The sequence below is a fragment of the Ptychodera flava genome, chromosome 1 (assembly GCF_041260155.1).
Source record: "Ptychodera flava strain L36383 chromosome 1, AS_Pfla_20210202, whole genome shotgun sequence".
NCBI lineage: Eukaryota > Metazoa > Hemichordata > Enteropneusta > Ptychoderidae > Ptychodera > Ptychodera flava.
Window position 1 is genome coordinate 14,493,550 of NC_091928.1, and position 17,929 is coordinate 14,511,478.

The window sequence follows — 17,929 nt, forward strand, 5'->3', positions numbered from 1 at the left end:
ACACACATTTATCCTGTACTTTTAATCTTTTTGATATTCAAGAAATAACCTACTTAAATCAGAGGTGTCTTGGTGTCATTATTTCTATAGGAAACACTTGGTTGGGAAAATGATGATTTCATGATTAACACGCCGTTTATACTAGAGATAAGTTATTATTGGAGCTCGGCACTCTTAAAATTTATCAGGTAGTACATCAGTTCTACATCTACTTCAACATAACCTTCGACCTGTCTCAGACCACCTGTTTCTGGTTGATCCGGGACATAAGGAATGTATCTACTTGTCTGTATTATTGGAAACAAAGTCACCATAACTATCAGATACATGTTTTTACTTTGACGTGTATTTTTTCAAATTTCGAATTTTATTCTCGTCTTTGTTGTTTGTAGCCAAAGCTTAATGGAGAAAATTTTGTTGTGGGTTTTATGCTGCCTGGAGGATATAAAGCACTTATAGAGTGTTAACTCCACCCTCTAATTATACACATATGGCATTAGGGCGTGTCGTTACTCCAGCGTTATTCGTTATCTGTTATGCTCATTATTATTCATGATGTGCCGTTAAATTTAGACGTGGAGTGAATCAACGCGTTTACTCCACAGAGTGGGATCGAGCGTACATGAAATTGGTCTTCAGTCTTTTCCGGACCTTTCCTTCTTTATCCCGTCGAAGCATTTACCACAGGACAATGGTGAAGGCAAAGAGATTCATAAAAGCCGCGCAATTCGATGGATTTCCGAAGGAGAGCGATTTAAAACTGGTTGAAGAAGAGCTTCCAGAAATCAAGGATGGAGGTCAGTATTGCACTCACGGGTACTGCAGTATCCAAGTGCTCGATTTTAACTCTATCTGACAGCAGCGCAGAACTCTGCCTTTTGTCTCGCGAATATGAGTTATCCAATGTCCTACAGTTTGGGTCCCTTTTAATTCATGCGACGCCTCTCCTTGTTCGACCATCTTGTTAAGGGGGACACCGTACCTAAGCCATTCGAACACAATTTGCGCCGCTGTAGCTAGGTTTGCCTCTTATAATGTCTATTCATGATCATTTCTCTACTGAAGTTTGACAAATAAAAGTCTTTGTGGTGATATTATGAGATCAAATCAGAACGTTTATTTTACAGCGTCGATTAATCAGCATTAATGATGATTAGTTTTCTTTTCCTCTGCTAGAGAAGGATTGTAATTATTTATTATATTAGAGTAAAATATTACCCTGGGTGTCACCGACCATAACACATCAAATTCCCAATCATCGTTCTCAAGAGTCCTTGAACTTTGGCATTTTAGTTTGGCATTGGTACTGGTACATACATTCTCACACACACACAAACACACACACATACATACATACATACATCATACATACATACATACATACATGCATGCATGCATGCATGCATGCATGCATACATACATACATACATACATACATACATACATACATACATATCGACATAAATTAGATATAGTGGGCAATATCTTACACTATAGCGTGCATCATCTTGTACAAGAAAAATGTAATGACTGTTAATAGTTTTGGTTACAACGATGGCACATGGAAGTAAGAGGTGGTGTACACCAAGTAAATTTAAGATAATGTTCCTCTTTTTATCTGATATAATATGAAGAGTTATTTTCTCTTACTCGTTTTCGTCCGCGGAGACCGTACTCAATAGCAAATAAACAACCCCATGTATCATTGTCCATGGTGAATGATTGTAGCGAAAACAGTGTTTACCGTACGATAACTTCGCCCTGCAATTTTTAACCATCATACGCGTCGCCTGGTGATGCTACTTGCTTTTGCCGTCGCGTTGTCTCATTGTATGGTTGCTAGGATAAAAAACTCATGTTTCACCCAAAAACCCTTGACCTGCTCAGTTCGATGTTCAAACATTGAACGTCTGTGTAAACTATTGCCTTTTCACAGGTGGATAAGATATATGCTGGCTCTAAATGAAGCTAGCATTACTCCAGGTCGACACCAACAATATTTCAGTGTCCGCAAGTTGTGCACGGGGATCGACATAATAATTCATTTGATGACATATGGAGCATGCTAAGAGAAATGACGTCAGACGTCAATGACTTTGCAATTTTCAAGATGCGTTTCCCATGTCAAAATACCTTTTATTCTTAACTGACGTACACTGAGAGACATCAGTAGGTGTAAAAAAATAGTGCGTTGTGACCAACAGTACCCAGAATACACTATGAAGATCTATTTCACTGTATTAAGGAAGAATGAAATGATCAAGATCAAATAGTCCAGTCAATTTAGGGTTTAACCTAGGACTAATTGCAACAGAAATTATTTCTTCACCATGACCTTTGGAAAGGTCTCACTAATGACATGTTAAAAGTATAGGAAAATATAAGGGGTGCAAATTGGTTAAATTTGCATATATTCAAATTAGCTATATATCGTCTTTAAAATGACTGCTATACTCACATTTTGGACATGTAAACTGAATTCAAGTGACTTTTTTCATTGCAACACAATTTAGTAAGGTTCAACAAGTTATTTTCTAAATGTCTTGAACAATAAAGATTATGCAAATTAAGTAATTTGCATATATTCGCAGTTTTTCCACTATTTCAGACAAAATCAATGTTTAAGCTCATATTTAAACAATTTTTTTCTCAATGAAATTGTTACGGTTTTGCAAGAATTACCTAAAACAAATGAGGTTGACCTAATTTGCATGCTAATTATTTTAATACAAAAGGCCTAATTTGCATAATTGACACAAACGGTCTTTTGAATACAATAAGACTACAATAGCTTCCATTGACATTTTCTGATTATTCAGAAATGCAATGAATAAAGAGAAGAGTTTCAGAGCATTACTATTTAAATAAAGGGAATCAGAATTCTTTCTTTGGATATTCTTCTTTCTTTTACGACGATAAGGTTATTCATAAAAAATCATTGGACGTGTTCAATATTTTGACATCAATTGTCATTTTCAGTCATTTTATCCTACAACATGTTCGATTGCAGTAAAATTTTTGAAGGAATATTTTATGCTTTTGGTCACTATCTTCAATGACGATGGAAATATTCATTCCCCATACTTAACAGTTGTGCCTGTGAATCATCTTTCTCATTATTAAACTATCATTAGTATAAATACGAACATCATTTTAATTACCATGATGGTAGTGGTGATGACAATTATTATGATGGTCATTATCATATCAAAATTTCTTCCTCTTCCTCTCTGTTTACATCTTCCTCTAGGTGGTTCATTTGTTTACAGCCAGAATCCTTTCATTGACAACAGAAAGTCTACATTTTGCTTTCTTCTGGGGTTATTCATGCTGCTGCAGTTCATGGTAGAACCCATAAGTATGGGGAAGGGCAACTCAATGAAAAGATGTGAAGCATAGGATGATATAATTGTACTGCGTATCATATCAGATCTTAGATGTGCAAGTATCACTCATGGGGCTGTTATGTAATGGACTTCCCATTTGCAGATTATTAGACTTTTGTATTATCACCAATAAGATCGATCACTTAAGGAATTGAGAGTCTGGCCAATCTGAGGTGAGACTTCCATAAGGCTCAAAATACAGGATAACCAATTTTATGATAATTTGATGTCCAAATTTGATATCCTAATTGATAAACTCGTTACCGGCAGCTTCTGTGATGCAAATCCCTTCACATTTTGGTTTTCTTGTTTCACGGTCATGAAAATTTGAAAGAGCAGCTAGACCATGTAACATTATGAAAAGTATCTAGATTTGCATTTACCAGTGATTTAGATTATCATGATTCAGTCAACAGATTGTTTTCAGTTTTTCCTTAAATGCTATGGCTGTGTACGGTAAGATTAAACAGGAAATCTCTCTCTTCAGTCCATTATATATGACTTTATATATAATTTTCAATTGTTGTCTTCAAGAAATTTCAAAATTTGAGAAATGCAGTGTCCTTTGATTATTGTAATGTCTTTCAGCTAATAAAGGAACAGTTTCCTTATCCATATTTCATGATAATTGGCAATATAGTATAACAATTGTATCTCTACATCATCATGATCATTATTATTTTATTTATCATTATTATCATAAATTTCTGTATGTGGCATGAACAGGCAAGTTGCACACAGTCAAAAGTATATCTGATTTACCAGGACCACACAACCTGGTCTTTAATTACATTTTACCAACACTTAATCTATATTAGTAATACGGGATAAGGGTGAAAATAAAAGAAAATAGAGCTGAAACACAAATTTTCTTCAGCCTCGCTTGTACAAAGTGTTGGTTATTTGGCCAAGCATTTTGGTATGCATTAAGAAAATCCAAATCTTCCACGGGTCAGTCACAATCAGGGTGCGCTTGATGATTTTCATCTGTTATGGACATATAGCTGCTATTCAGACTAATATTATATTGCTTATTTGTTTCTAATAAATAGTAATAGTTGCAACTAACTTGGTCACATAAAGAAATATTGCATATATTGTGCAGGTTTGGTTGAACATCCACAAAAATGCCTTTAAAAACTGTAAAAAGTAGCGTTATGCTGTTTCACTTCAAACTGTACATAATTTCAAAATGTTTTTTGGAACACAGTGTTAAAATTGTGGAATTTTTGGCTTACATATGTTTTTGCAGAATACCTAACCTTTCTTTCACAAGTTATTTCATGTGATTATGTGCATCGGAACAGAAACTGTGGTATTTTTACCAAACTGTAACATCGTTATGTTTTTTGTGTTATATGACCATAAGTACATATACCTTTAGTTTATATGTAGAAAAATGGATAAAATATTCTAATATTGAATTTAATTCCAACCTCAACATCCATGGCAAGCATTTTATACACCAAAATTTAAATAAAATTGCATATATATTGTTTTGTGAATAAATGAAAATGGAGATCGTTGTGGTCGGAATTTCTTGTAGCGTCCGTGACACACTCATATCTTAAGGACAACAGGAGTTATAAAAGATCTGATGTCACAGGCCTATGTGTCAATAGGTGCCTACCTTAATTAAACAAATTATATAATTACTGTCCCTTGCGTTCACTATTAATATTCCTAAAATATGGAAATGTAGCATCCGTGACGGTGTAGCGTCCGTGACGGTGTTTACTACATAGTCATAATTAATAACTATTTAAAACATTTTAAAGCAGTTAATCCACTGAAACATATAAATACTAGTGCGTATTGTGTGTACATACATGGAGTTGGGTTACAAAATGTCTTCAAGGCATAAAATTGTAAATTTGCACAAAATTGATTTTTTAAAAAGTAATAAAACACTCAAAAAGTTATGTTGAGCCTCAACTGTAACACTTAGATTGGTGTTTTTTAAGAATGCAGTAATTATATTGAATATGTTATTAGAATTCTAGTGAAAAGAACAATGAATTCTGTGCTGTATATGCATTTATTATTGTGTATTCCATTTCAATTCATTATGTCACGGATGCTACAATAAAATGCAAACATTGTTTTTCAGATTATAAGCCAATCTAAATGTGAAATAACCACCACATTTTATATAAAGGAAAATGAGGGCAACTCCACACATCGGCTCTACCAAGATTGTTTAGTATTACGATATGGTGAATAAAAGGATCATTGCATTTATTTTGTGTGGAATACATGGTGAGACACCGGTGAATTGATAGTGCTTTGACCCTAGACATGTGATCTAGGTCCCCAGTAAACCGGTTTGTTGACTGAGTGATTCGTCTTAATGGTGTTTGGGAACCAAAAATGGGGTTCCTTCATCAGTCGCTCTCTTGTTTTGTATCTCCGCTTGGTTGTGTGATGAAGTCATCTTCCTCCTCGAGGAGGAGAAGCCAGATTCTTTATTGAGAGAGTTAGCCACTATTGACTGACTCTATAGTGAGCGATCCGGTGTGTGGTGTCATATTATAATTAACGTGACCCAGCATCGACCGGACTTTCTGGACACTTACAAGGATTTTTGTTTTAGGGCGTATTTTGAGTGTTGCTAGTGCTCGTTATGTTAACAGTAAATGTTGTACTAATCTGACAACGATTACTTGTTTTAAAAGGCATTTAAAATGATTAATCGAACTTTTGGTTTGTGTCAATTTTTCATGGACTTTGTAATAGATTTCTGGTCGATATTGGTGCCTGCTTTCCGGTGTTTGAAAAGCATGTTGTGAAAGGCTGTTTCGAGAAATAAATCTTATTTCTCTGTGTTTAGCCATTCCCAGGTTTCATGGTTTCGTTAACAATATTTGCTGTAAACGGCCTTTGAAATCGGTTTGGTCTGAGGAGAGTATTGGTTTATTTAATTCATGCCGCCAACTTTGATTACTTATATGGCAGCTCTCTCAGTTTTTGATTTCCTTTGCCAGATGATGTTTTCTGTATTGCTCAGGAATCTTTTCAGTTTGGTTGATTGTAGTACCAATTCGATGACAGATTGCATCTTGGTTTTATGCGATAAGTTGTGGCATAAAATGGAGACAAATTTTTAAAAAAATTCAGTTCCCGTTGTTAACACCGCAATCGTTAAACCTTTTAACTGATTGAGCGATATGGGTAAAGTGTGTTTGAATTAACTCACCGACTTTTCGGTTTTCGTTCCGGATATCGACGGATGCTTACTCCTTCACATGTGGTCAAAGTTACATAACGAGCTATGATTTTGTAAGAAGGATTTGTTTTAGATGCTCGTTTTATAGACCATGAGGAGTGTCGTTAGAAAACGACTCAAGGGTTGATCCCAGAAGTAAGCTCAGCTGCAGTGATTTTTTACTCCAACTGATTTTTGCAGTAGTTGCTATAGCTTTCTTGTTCAATTTAAAGAAATTGTCAATGTTTTGACACAATTTTCACAATTTAAATGTTTGATAGAGAAAGGTTTTGGAGAAAAGAGAAAGAAAAAATCAGATTGTTAATTGCTTTTTATTTTCAAATTGACCTAACTTTCAAGTTTGATTTTGGTAGCGTCCGTGACGAAATTACATGTCATACTAAACAGAAAATATTTTAGAAAGAAGTTCATTTTGATTACACGAATGGTATTAATATTGTTGCTATGGCATGGTTAATTAATGACAATGAAACTTTTTAAGTACAGCATACCAGCGGAAGGACATAGAGAAGTTGAAAGTCCTATTAAAAAATATGATCAATATTGTTGTATTTCTCACTAAACTTGAGGTCCTGTTTATTCATGGAAAAATTAAGTAAATCATACCAAGTATAGCTTATTTTAATGCCAATATGTATCTTTTATATTGTAATAACATAAGAAAACTTTAACAAATCATTGTTTAAAATTTTATTATGACATTTGTGTTTCATGTACAACATCTCTGTAGCGTCCGTGACACTGCGTCGACCATATAAAACAATGTGCACTGTGGTAAAACTAATGACGTTTGCTTCACCAAATTTTAGGAAGATATGCCCCATACCGTAACCTTTCAACATATTATTTAACTGGACAGTTATCATGAACTTGAAATTTTGAACTAAGTGACACACTCTAGCGCACCCTGATTGTGACTGACCCGTCCAGTAAGTTGACAATGTTATTGACATTATGCAAATTCTCTAGATAATTGAAATGAACTATACGAATAAATCATTGGTTATTTTTACAGGGCTTTTCATTCTGTAGGCCCTATTTGTATATAATCATTACAATGAGTTAAAATACACAGAAAATAAATAACCATGTCAATTTCTTTGTACTGAGCAAAATGTTCATTCAAGTTATAAAATGGACATCTTTCGATAGGAAGAATTTAAAGTATTAAATAACTTAAACAAGTAGTGTCTCTTAATGTAACTTCTCATTTTACTGATAACATAATTAATTAAAATAAGTTGACGTCAATTTGAAAAATTAAAGAAAATTATTTTAATGGTCATCATATAGGATTTATGCACATGAGGAATTGCTCAAAATTAGGTAAAATATATTTGGCAATGTTAGTAAAAACTTCCAATCTCTCTTTACGATATTGTAAAACATTTCAAGTTTAAATTATTACATTTAATACAGTGTAGGCATTTCCTATAAAATCTTTTAAAATTAGCCCTTTGTACAATGTAGATTGTATTAGACTTTGAATATACCTTTCTTGGACCTTTAAGTATTTAAGGTGAAGAAATAATTCATATTCCAATTAGAAAAAGGAAGTGACATGGTTGACTTATTGGACAAATGCAAATAATATTTTTTTATCGCTGTAAGATATATTCTGAAACATTCCCTGAACTAAAAACAAAAAATGATGTTACATAGTCATTACAATGTCAGCTTATCTCTTAAATCACTTTCGTAAATAGATTATCAGCACCAGGTGTGTATAGCATCTATGACCCATTTAGCATTTGGGTAAATTAGCTGTCTTATGCACAACTTCATTAAATGCACTTTTCGCGATCCCTGGGATCGCCTTTGTTCTAGTCTGTAAGAGAATGATTGATGTGTAATAGCCTTTTGTTTTCCATTGAAATTGTAATCTTGTGGGTAAATTTTCTGATGAGAAAATCTGGTGCCAACACAGGCCTTTAAGCTTGCGATATGTAACTTCCATGACCCTACTAAAATTTAGTTCTAATGATCTCCGTTGTTTTTTAACATTATATATAGTCATTTATACTATAGGTCAAAAAAGGGAAAAGTAAAGTGGTAGGAGGGGCACATTGCAGTTATGTAAAATGAGGAGTCTTAAATGATTTTATGCATTGCCTACAAACACAAAAAGTACATTAAATAATCAAATTGCTTGAATTAAATATCAATTTGCTGAATATATTTTTAAGAAATATATTAACAGCAACGATTTTGTTCCCTTTTCTAAGTTTTATATTTATTCAAATTATGCACTGTCTCCCCTCTTAATAGTCATTTTGTTTGTCATTCTCCACATTCAATACAGAGTGGAAACAAAAACTACTTGTTGTGTAGATTAAATATAATTTTTAAGCGAAATGCAGTGGCAGCTATACTTGATTTAGGCAAATTAGGAATATTTCTCGGGCGATAAAATGTATTCAAAAATATTGCCTGGACAAAAATTAAGATAAATGCATACATTACTTGAACATGATGTCGCATTTTTCTCAATTCAATATGCATATTTCTTTTATCAGTGAATGTATTGCTCCCATTATCCGTTTATATCTATACATATTAGGTAATGTTATACCTCTTAGATTGTATTGGACTTTTAGTATGTCATTCTAGGACCTCTCTAAAATACACAAAGAAAAATTAAATTCTCTTGCTGTCAGAAATAGGTTATATAGTTACTAATAAGGGACATACAAAGAAAAGTGAAGTGTTGTGGCGGCCATATTGGATTTATGCAAATGAAGAATATTTCTATGACGACAAAATATTTTAATCAACCTTGCCTGAATCAAACACAAGGCAAATAAGCCCAAAATCCGCATATATCATGTTTAGCCGAATATTTTTAGTAGCAACATTCTATCAGCACCTAGTTAATAACCATAATCTTTTTACATATATGCAAATTAGGCATTGTTTACATTTCTAGATTGTACGAGGCTTTTAGTATGTCATTGTAGGACTTCTCTGAAATACACAGTGTATAAATAATTCTATTGCTGTCAGACTTAGCTTAAAAATAGTTGTTAATTGGGAAAAATACAAAGAAAAGTGAAGGTTGTGGCGGCCATATTGGATTTATGCAAATAAGTAATATTTCTATGACGACTAGATATTTCCATCAACATTACTTAAACCAAAAACAAGGCAAATAAGCCAAAACCTGCATAACATATCATGTTAGCCAATTATTTTTAGAAGAAACATTCTATCAGCACTAAGTTTTGTACCCATAATCTTTTACATCTATGCAAATTAGGCACTGTTTACAATTCTAGATTGTACTCGGCTTTTAGTATGTTATTCTAGGACTTGTCTAAAATACAATGTGAAAAAATTATTCTATTGCTGTCAGTAGTAGCTTAAAAATAGTCCGAGAAAAACTAAGAAAAGTGAAGTGTTGTGGCGGCCATATTGGATTTATGCAAATGAGGAATATTTCTATGACGACAAAATATTTTCAACAACATTGCCTAGACCAAAAAGGAGGCAAATAAGCCAAAAAACCTGTATCAAAATCATGTTTAGCCACATATTTTAAGTAGAAACCATCTATCAGCGACAATTTTATACCCATGAGCCCCCTTTACATTTATGCAAATTAGGCACTGTTGCACCCCTTAGATTTTATTATACTTTTAGTATGTTAATTCTAGGACCTTTCCAAAATGCATGGTGAAGAAATAATTTCTGTTGCAATTAGTCCTAGGTTGACCCCTTTTTTGGCGTAGATTGACTGGACTAAAAAGTCTAGACCGCAAAGATTGTGCCAAGACTAAATTTTATAATCAAGATTATATATGCCATCTCTCACAAAAGTGTTTATTGAGTTGATCCATACAATTTTTCGGACATAAACAAGCATATGACGGAACTTGTACCTTGGTAAAACAATACAAAAAACGTGTTGTATGTATGTATTTTATCAATAAAGATTCATTCACAATTATATTGGTCAACAGAGGTGACCTTCCGTGGCGGTTGAACATGAGCAAACGAAAACAGATTTTGCATTCTCAGCAAAGTTGATGGTAACACTATGGTCAAACACGTGCAAACAAATTTCTGAACTTCACGCGTAAAACTAGCTGACTATTCTATTTGTAATGCGAATGCGATAGCATATTCCAAAGGTCTTTCCGTGTCGGGTCGAATCAATTTGGCCTCAATAAAAACTCGGTCAGGACCAACTCGAACTAATATCAAATTTCCCAAAGCGTACTTGGCCTGACCCCTCAACTTGACTGCAAGTAACTCGGCTTAAGGTAGAACGCACCTCAGTGACAGACATTCGGACTCTCAAACTTTTACAATTCTCTCCTGATATACCACATGTGGGGGTTCATTTTAAAGCTCTTGGTGAAAGAAAACTTTTCACCGGCTTAGTTTTTCAAAATTCGAAAATTTTTATTTTTCTCCATAGAGTTACCATAGGAATGGCGGCCATTTTGAATTTCTAATATCGGTAAATCTTGGGTAATTTGTTTCTCTAGTACCAAAATTTGCACGGTGACCCCCTATTTTTATTCTTGATTTTGAAAGAGAATGATTGAAAGATTCCTTGAGGAAAGTTAGAGCAAAAGTTTAAGTCTTTCACTTTCGAGGTGCCATACTACCTTAAGATGGGGCACCGGTATCTTTTCCCTAGTGATATTAGCATAAAATTTGCATAATCTTGTTAGTAACGTGAGTTCAAAGTTCACGTAAAATGCGAGACTTACCTACTGCGCTTGCGTACACAGATGTAAACATAACCTTACTTGACCGAAAATTGTACAGGCCGGTAGTTGAACATCGGTGTGTAACTTTTTGTCAAAAGTGAAATTTTCCACGAAATTTTGGAGAGATTTTGATACCAATGCCCCGAAAACCCAAAAGACAACGTGTGGCTGTCGCTGCCAGTCATTTACGTTGGAGTGAGCAGCACAAGATACCGGGATCGGGAGATGCCGACTTCAGGACTTTGACTTCCGCATCGGAAAGTGGTAAGTGTCGCCCGATGCTTCGCTTCTTTTCGTGTGAGGAAGTTCATTGTGTTGTCATTCTTCGGGATGATGGAAGTACACTGTTGTGATGTTTTCAATGTTCCGTTGTGGAGTACAAACATCGATAGTATAGTGATTCACTGCACCAATGATGCGATCTGATGTCTATAGGGCTTCGTTAGCTGCAGTCGTAGCTCGCGCTCTCGTATGTTTTCCCCGGGGGAGTATGAGTTGCCACGGAAAAAGGAGATCTCATTTTTCCGTTGCAACCCGTACTCGCCGGGAAAAAAACTGCAAGAGCTGCGACTGCAGCTAGGGCTCGTCAGTTTTGACAATATTACACCCATCGCATTAGTTGAGACTAAACTTTTTCGCCATTTCCCATTCTCTCTAGCTCTTGTCCAGACGGACTGGAAGTCAGTGCAGACTCTTCTACTGAAGGGCCCCAAATAGATCCATCAAATAATTCTACTACAAATTTTACCATATCTCCTATTAGCCAATCAAACAAATCCCATTGCATTACCAATCAGATAAAATATCACATCACGAAAAATTAAATCAATATATTTCCCAAGAAGAATTTTCTTTTCCTTCATCATTAATAAATTCATCTCTTTCAACTCAATCATCTCACAATCCTATCGTTACAACATCAGAAACTATTATTAATTTTGTGGAGCAAACAAACTGTGGAAAATGTCAAGAGGGAAAGTTGTGTCATGCAATTGAAAAAAATGTACTGAGATTTAATTGTAATGTTTGTTTTAATCAGATGGAATTGGACAATGATAAAAAAATTAAGGGGGTGACAAGACCAAGAAACTGGCTGCCCACATACACTGTCATGTCATTTGTCAGCTCACCGAACCAAACTTGGCCAGGGACATAATTGGGAGGGAACAAGTGCTGGGGCTGAGGGAGACATGTTTAGTGAAATCTGTCACAGTGTCAAAGCTTCAGGTATCACCATCAGCCGGCTAATTGCAGACAAAGATGCAGCTCTCGGCAATATATTGGTGGAGTTGTTTCCTGAAGCTGAAGTCACTTACTGCAGCAATCATGTTCAGAAAACTCTCTATGGTGAATTGGCAAACTTGTCACAAGTGAAATGTAAGGTAAGATGGGTTCCTTTGGAAGGACGTTGGAAACTTTTATGTTTGGAAAGTATGTGGATGATAGAAGCAAAAATAATATTCCTTCATTAAACTTGATATTTATTACACCAACAACAAATTTTATGATGGTTACATTAAAATTCACTAGGAATTATCTACTTCTGGTTGCAACACAGCAAAGTTGATGTGAGCTTACAGAATCAACCAAATTATATGAGAAATGTGCAAATAGCGATATGTTATGAATTTACAGTAGTGGTGTGTCAATCAAAACAGCAGATTAAGACTACTCTCTTTATTTTATTCATCATGTTGTGGATATCTGAACGGGTGCCAGCACTCCATAAATTATGAAACCATATTTTGAAGTTATTGTGAGTATTATATCCATGTTGAATAGTCAGTCATTGTATATGGAATATAATAAGAGATTGTGGTATATGGCTTCATGAAATACTATAAAAACATCTTTTGTTACAAATTTTCTTGTTCAATAGTGCAGTACCAAGTGCAAACGTTTTACAGCATAATTTTTGGATGCATTCAAGGAGTCATTCAATCACTTTGTAAATTCGGAAGACATCCTGAAAGCAGAAAATCCGCTCAAGGAATTTGCAGAGGCAGTGATGAATTTTCCACGACACTACTCTGACGATCATTCTTCAGAATGGTGCAGATTTCATCCTAAGGTGTGTATCATTGTCAGGATCATTTATACACCTGTAATATAAAGATGCAAGTCTCAAAGCTATTATTAATAATATAATGATTAATAATGTCTTCTTACATTCTCCATGATAAAATGTTCTACTTCTACAATTGAAATGTGTCTAATTTACATTTTCAAGTAATTTTTTTTAAATGTTAAAATTATTTTCAGAAGAAAGACGGTAAACCTTACAGCACTACAAACTTGGTGAATTGTCCAGAACAGTTAAAGAAATTCACAGACATCATGCAGAAAGTAGCTAACAAGCCAGAAGAATACATTAATCCTGCTGGTAAATTCACAACAAATGTTGCTGAGGCCTTCCACTCGCTGGCTGCACTAAAATACAGAGACAAAAGGATTTACCTAGGTCACAAACACTACTGTATGAAGACGGATATGGCAATCTTGCACAAGGTAAAATTGGAAAATACCATCATTAATAATACACTTCAATGTGACATGGGACAAAATCATGGTTTAGCATGTTGAGTGTTTTTTATTGTTTTATTCCTTACCAAAAAAATAACTTGGTATATTACATCTATTGATTTGCTATGAGGGTAACAGTATATGGCTGTCTACCCAAGGGATTGTGAGTCACCCCTATTAACATGTTCCTCACAGGTGAAGGCTGAGGGAAACAGATCATTTTGGAGTGACTCACAAAAGGAGACATTCATCATGCTGTTAGTACAGTAAATATTTTATTTGTAATGCATCTCACAGAGTTCATCATTTAGGTATGTTGAATCATTGTCAAACACAAGTGACAATGATTTGACAAACCATATAACAGAAAATAGGCCAATTGTGTTTCAGATATGAATTAAAACTAGAGACATAAATATTTTACTTACCTAGAATATTGGACCAATTTGGAAACTGCTGCTGTTCCTTTACTTAGAAGTTGATGTTCCTGAAACAGCAGTTAGAACAGTGTTAGAGCAGCAAAGACAGTGGCGACTGAAGAAAGCAGAGAATGAAATCAGGAAGTCATCAAGAAAAGGTATCCTGTATCTTAATGGCACCTTTCTACATTTGTATAATTAGTAGTTTGTCACACTGACATCAAATGTTTGCATTCTACATTGATTTTATTGAGGAATTTATAGTTCGCTACCCACTAAGGCCTAAAATCATGATCTCACACAAACAGTATTACTAAAGCATTGTGTGTGTCAAGTATCTCTGGCAATTACACGCATCATCAATTCTTCACTGAATTCTGGTGAATTTCCAAACCCATTAAAATCAGGGATTGCACACACGTCATTATTAAGGAAATCAACCCTTGACAAAAATGTTTTAAAAAATAATACAGCAGTGTCAAATGTAATGTGAAGTTGATGCAGAAGTCTGTATTAATTTAAATTAATTTGTATCTGTGCAATGACAGTCTGGCTGCACTCTGTGCTTTTCTACTGATGAGGCTCATACCATTTTAGCAGTCTATAGTTAACACAGCATTTTATTGGGATAGGGCATTCTCTACAAGTGCTCAATGTGATATACAATGTACCTACAGTCTTTTTTCTATTAGAATTATTAGATTAGTGAATTGCATGTCTCAAACACAGAGCTACACAAAGAAGAACAGGAAGCGTCGCTTGCGGCATGAGAAGACTAGAATGGACAGTATTAGAGCCACTGGTGTGACAACTGTTCAATATGTGGGCAAAAGTATGGCTGTTGATCAGAGTGACAGCAGTGATGAGGATGAGACTGTCATCACTGAAGACAACATGGCTTCAGCAACACCTACTGTCACAACCACTCCATCTAGTACAGTTGCTACCAACAACGCCAGTACTCAAGCTGCAGCAACTTCATCTACCTATGGTACTGGGACTGAAGCTGGAATTGAACAAGTACCCTCTTTGCAATCAAGGATATTTATTATCTTTGATTTAGAGGGTACTGGTGGAAACACACACAGAGATAGTATCATAGAGATTGGTGCCAGTGCATACATACCCCACAGAATCCAGCATCTGGAAACTCCTCTAGAGTTTTCAACTCTTGTTAAGACTTCTGCAAAGATCAAATCAATAGGTTAGTATAGAGTATTAAAATAGCAAAGTTCAAACAAAACTGAAAGTTAATTTTAAAAATGCATGATTATGGAATGGGTCGGATTATTTTCACAAGAATAAATATTATATTTCAAACATTCCCTTTCCAGTTGCAATGAAGACAGGTATTTCCCAGGGAATGTTACAGGGCAAACCAAAACTATCCACGGCACTACCATCCTTCTTAGATTGGGTGGCCACCCTTGTACAGGAAGTACAGGAAAAATTACAACGCACAATTTATCCAGGCAAGTACACTCACATAATATAACTAAGTTTTATAAATAAATCAAATTATTGATCAAAAGGAATAACAATAAAAATTATTTTTTTAGGGCATATTGCTAATCACCACTCAATTATTGTAGTTTGAAGTTTCTTGTGGAATATTATCTTATTGTTCTGCTTATGGAAATGGGCTCAATCACTGGTTCCCACAGCTCAACTCACACTCTATACACAGACGAAACGCATTATTTCTTCCATCATTTAACTTTTGGTATGTACCAAAAATTGTTCTGAAGAAGAATTCATGTGAACTTTATCAACCAGTGATTAAGCATTATTTAGTGACCAGAACAACATTTATAACATTACAAAACTAAAATAACCAAAATAATGTCAAAAAGAGTGACTTAATCCCTTTAATAATGATGAACAGACTGAGTGCTTGGAGATTACTGAATGGATGCTAGGTGCTTTAGGTCTGCAATATGTGTCACTGTCATACTTATTAAACATATTTGTCTTACAGTAATGGTAGCCCATAATGGTTATGCTTATGACTATCCTCTACTTTTCAAAGAAGTCCATGTAAGAGGAATGACAGACTTAATTGTAGCCAGGATGAAAGACTGTAATTTGCATTTTGCTGATCACTGAAACTATGTAGAGAGGTAAGTTGTAGCTGTGTTTATTTTAACATCAGCAAATGTGAAAGTCTGGTAACTTTTGAGTTCTTGTTATTTTTATGAAGTTTTTTTGTTTTGTGTTTACTTAGGCCAAGAAAAATATAAAGTTTGTTTCTCAACCACACGCTCATCAATCCAGACCCACTGCATCAACCTTTTTTTCTGCATATTGTCTTCATGTTGTTTGCACATTCTTGTTGGTTGAAGAATGAAAAATAGAGAAAAAACATGTCACTGCATCATTTTTGCAAGATGTCTAGGATGAGACACAAACCTTATCTTTACTTGGCCTCAGCAAACACAGATTTTTTGTGTAGAGTCAGATTCAACTACATGTATGGACAAAACTTACCATAGATGGACTGGAAGAGTAGATGACATCTTATGTGTAAACTGTAATTGAGAAACAATATATATGTACATGTTAATACATGTAGGCATAGGAAGGTATTTTTTTATTGCCAAAGTTACCGTGGTTAAGGAACATTAACTCGGTCAAAATGGCTTGTAAATAAGAAAAGTGCAAGAAGGCAAACCCATGAAAATCTATTAATACAAATACAACAAAAGAACCGAATTTGCTAATTAACTTTAGATCTTCACGTATATGAAACATCACATATGTGGAAATATACTCAGTGTTCTCCCCAGAGCAATTACACAGAGTGGTGCATGTTGCTCTGTACTTTTCATTAAAAAATAGAAATTCATTACCATAACAATCATATTATTGTCAATAACTTGATTGAAGAGTGATGAACAATTTACAAATTAAGGATTATACTTTTTCAGCTGAAGTCTCAGAATGTACTGAAGACAACCAGTGTATCAATGGAGTCTATCTTTAAAGTTCTATTTCCCAGACGCAGGTATAATGGTGAGTAATGACAGTTTGATGTTGTAGTTCATACATTTATGCACTTGACAGGGCTGTCCCAGTTTTCAAGTATTTACACAGCAAAAAAAATTTCGCCCCTGTGACAGGCCCTGCACAGGCCCTGACACAACCCTGTGGCACAGGACTGTGTCAGCAAAGACGTCCCATTGCTGTGTCAGGGGCTGATGTACAGGTCTGTATACAGTGCTGTGTGCACAGTGCTGTGGCAGGGTCTGAAATTTCTGCCTGTCACAGTATCTGATAAACAGGACTGTACACAGTGTTGTGTGCACAGTGGTGTAACAGGACCTGAAATTTCTGCCTGTCACAGTACCTGTACCCACAGGACTGTATACAGTGCTGTGTGCACAGTAGTGTAACAGGGCCTGAAATTTCTGCCTGTCACTGTACCTGTACCCACAGGACTGTATACAGTGCTGTGTGCACAGTAGTGTAACAGGTGCTGAAATTTCTGCCTGTCACAGTACCTGTACCCACAGGACTGTATACAGTGCTGTGTACACAGCTCTGTGGCAGGATCTGAAATTTTTGCCCATCACAGCATCTGTATCCACAGGACTGTATACGGTGTTGTTTGCACAGTGGTATAACAGAGTCTGAATATGCTGTGGTTATTATGACTTG

At 35.1% G+C, this 17,929-nt stretch overlaps 2 protein-coding genes across 2 annotated transcripts in view; both read left to right on the forward strand.

Annotated features, from left to right (window-relative positions):
* Positions 1-577: 577 nt before the first annotated feature.
* LOC139130770 (prostaglandin reductase 1-like) overlaps positions 578-17,929 on the forward strand; it is a 48,788-nt gene continuing 31,436 nt past the window's right edge. The window contains exon 1 of the mRNA XM_070696566.1: positions 578-797. Within this exon, the coding sequence (XP_070552667.1) occupies positions 623-797 (175 nt within the window). The 5' untranslated portion in view covers positions 578-622. The remainder of the gene's footprint in view (positions 798-17,929) is intronic.
* Positions 15,006-16,378, forward strand: LOC139145341 (uncharacterized). The gene is made up of 3 exons (XM_070716486.1): positions 15,006-15,476; positions 15,607-15,744; positions 16,251-16,378. The coding sequence occupies exons 1-3, from the start codon at positions 15,053-15,055 to the stop codon at positions 16,376-16,378; spliced, it is 690 nt and encodes a 229-aa protein (XP_070572587.1). The 5' UTR covers positions 15,006-15,052.

Bases quoted from the DNA above. Each gene is read 5' to 3' on its own strand.
- LOC139145341 (XM_070716486.1), top strand. From the start codon at position 15,053: ATGGACAGTATTAGAGCCACTGGTGTGACAACTGTTCAATATGTGGGC. The intron at 15,477-15,606 runs GTTAGTATAGAG...TTCCCTTTCCAG, and splicing joins TGCAAAGATCAAATCAATAG to TTGCAATGAAGACAGGTATT. The intron at 15,745-16,250 runs GCAAGTACACTC...TTTGTCTTACAG, and splicing joins ACAACGCACAATTTATCCAG to TAATGGTAGCCCATAATGGT.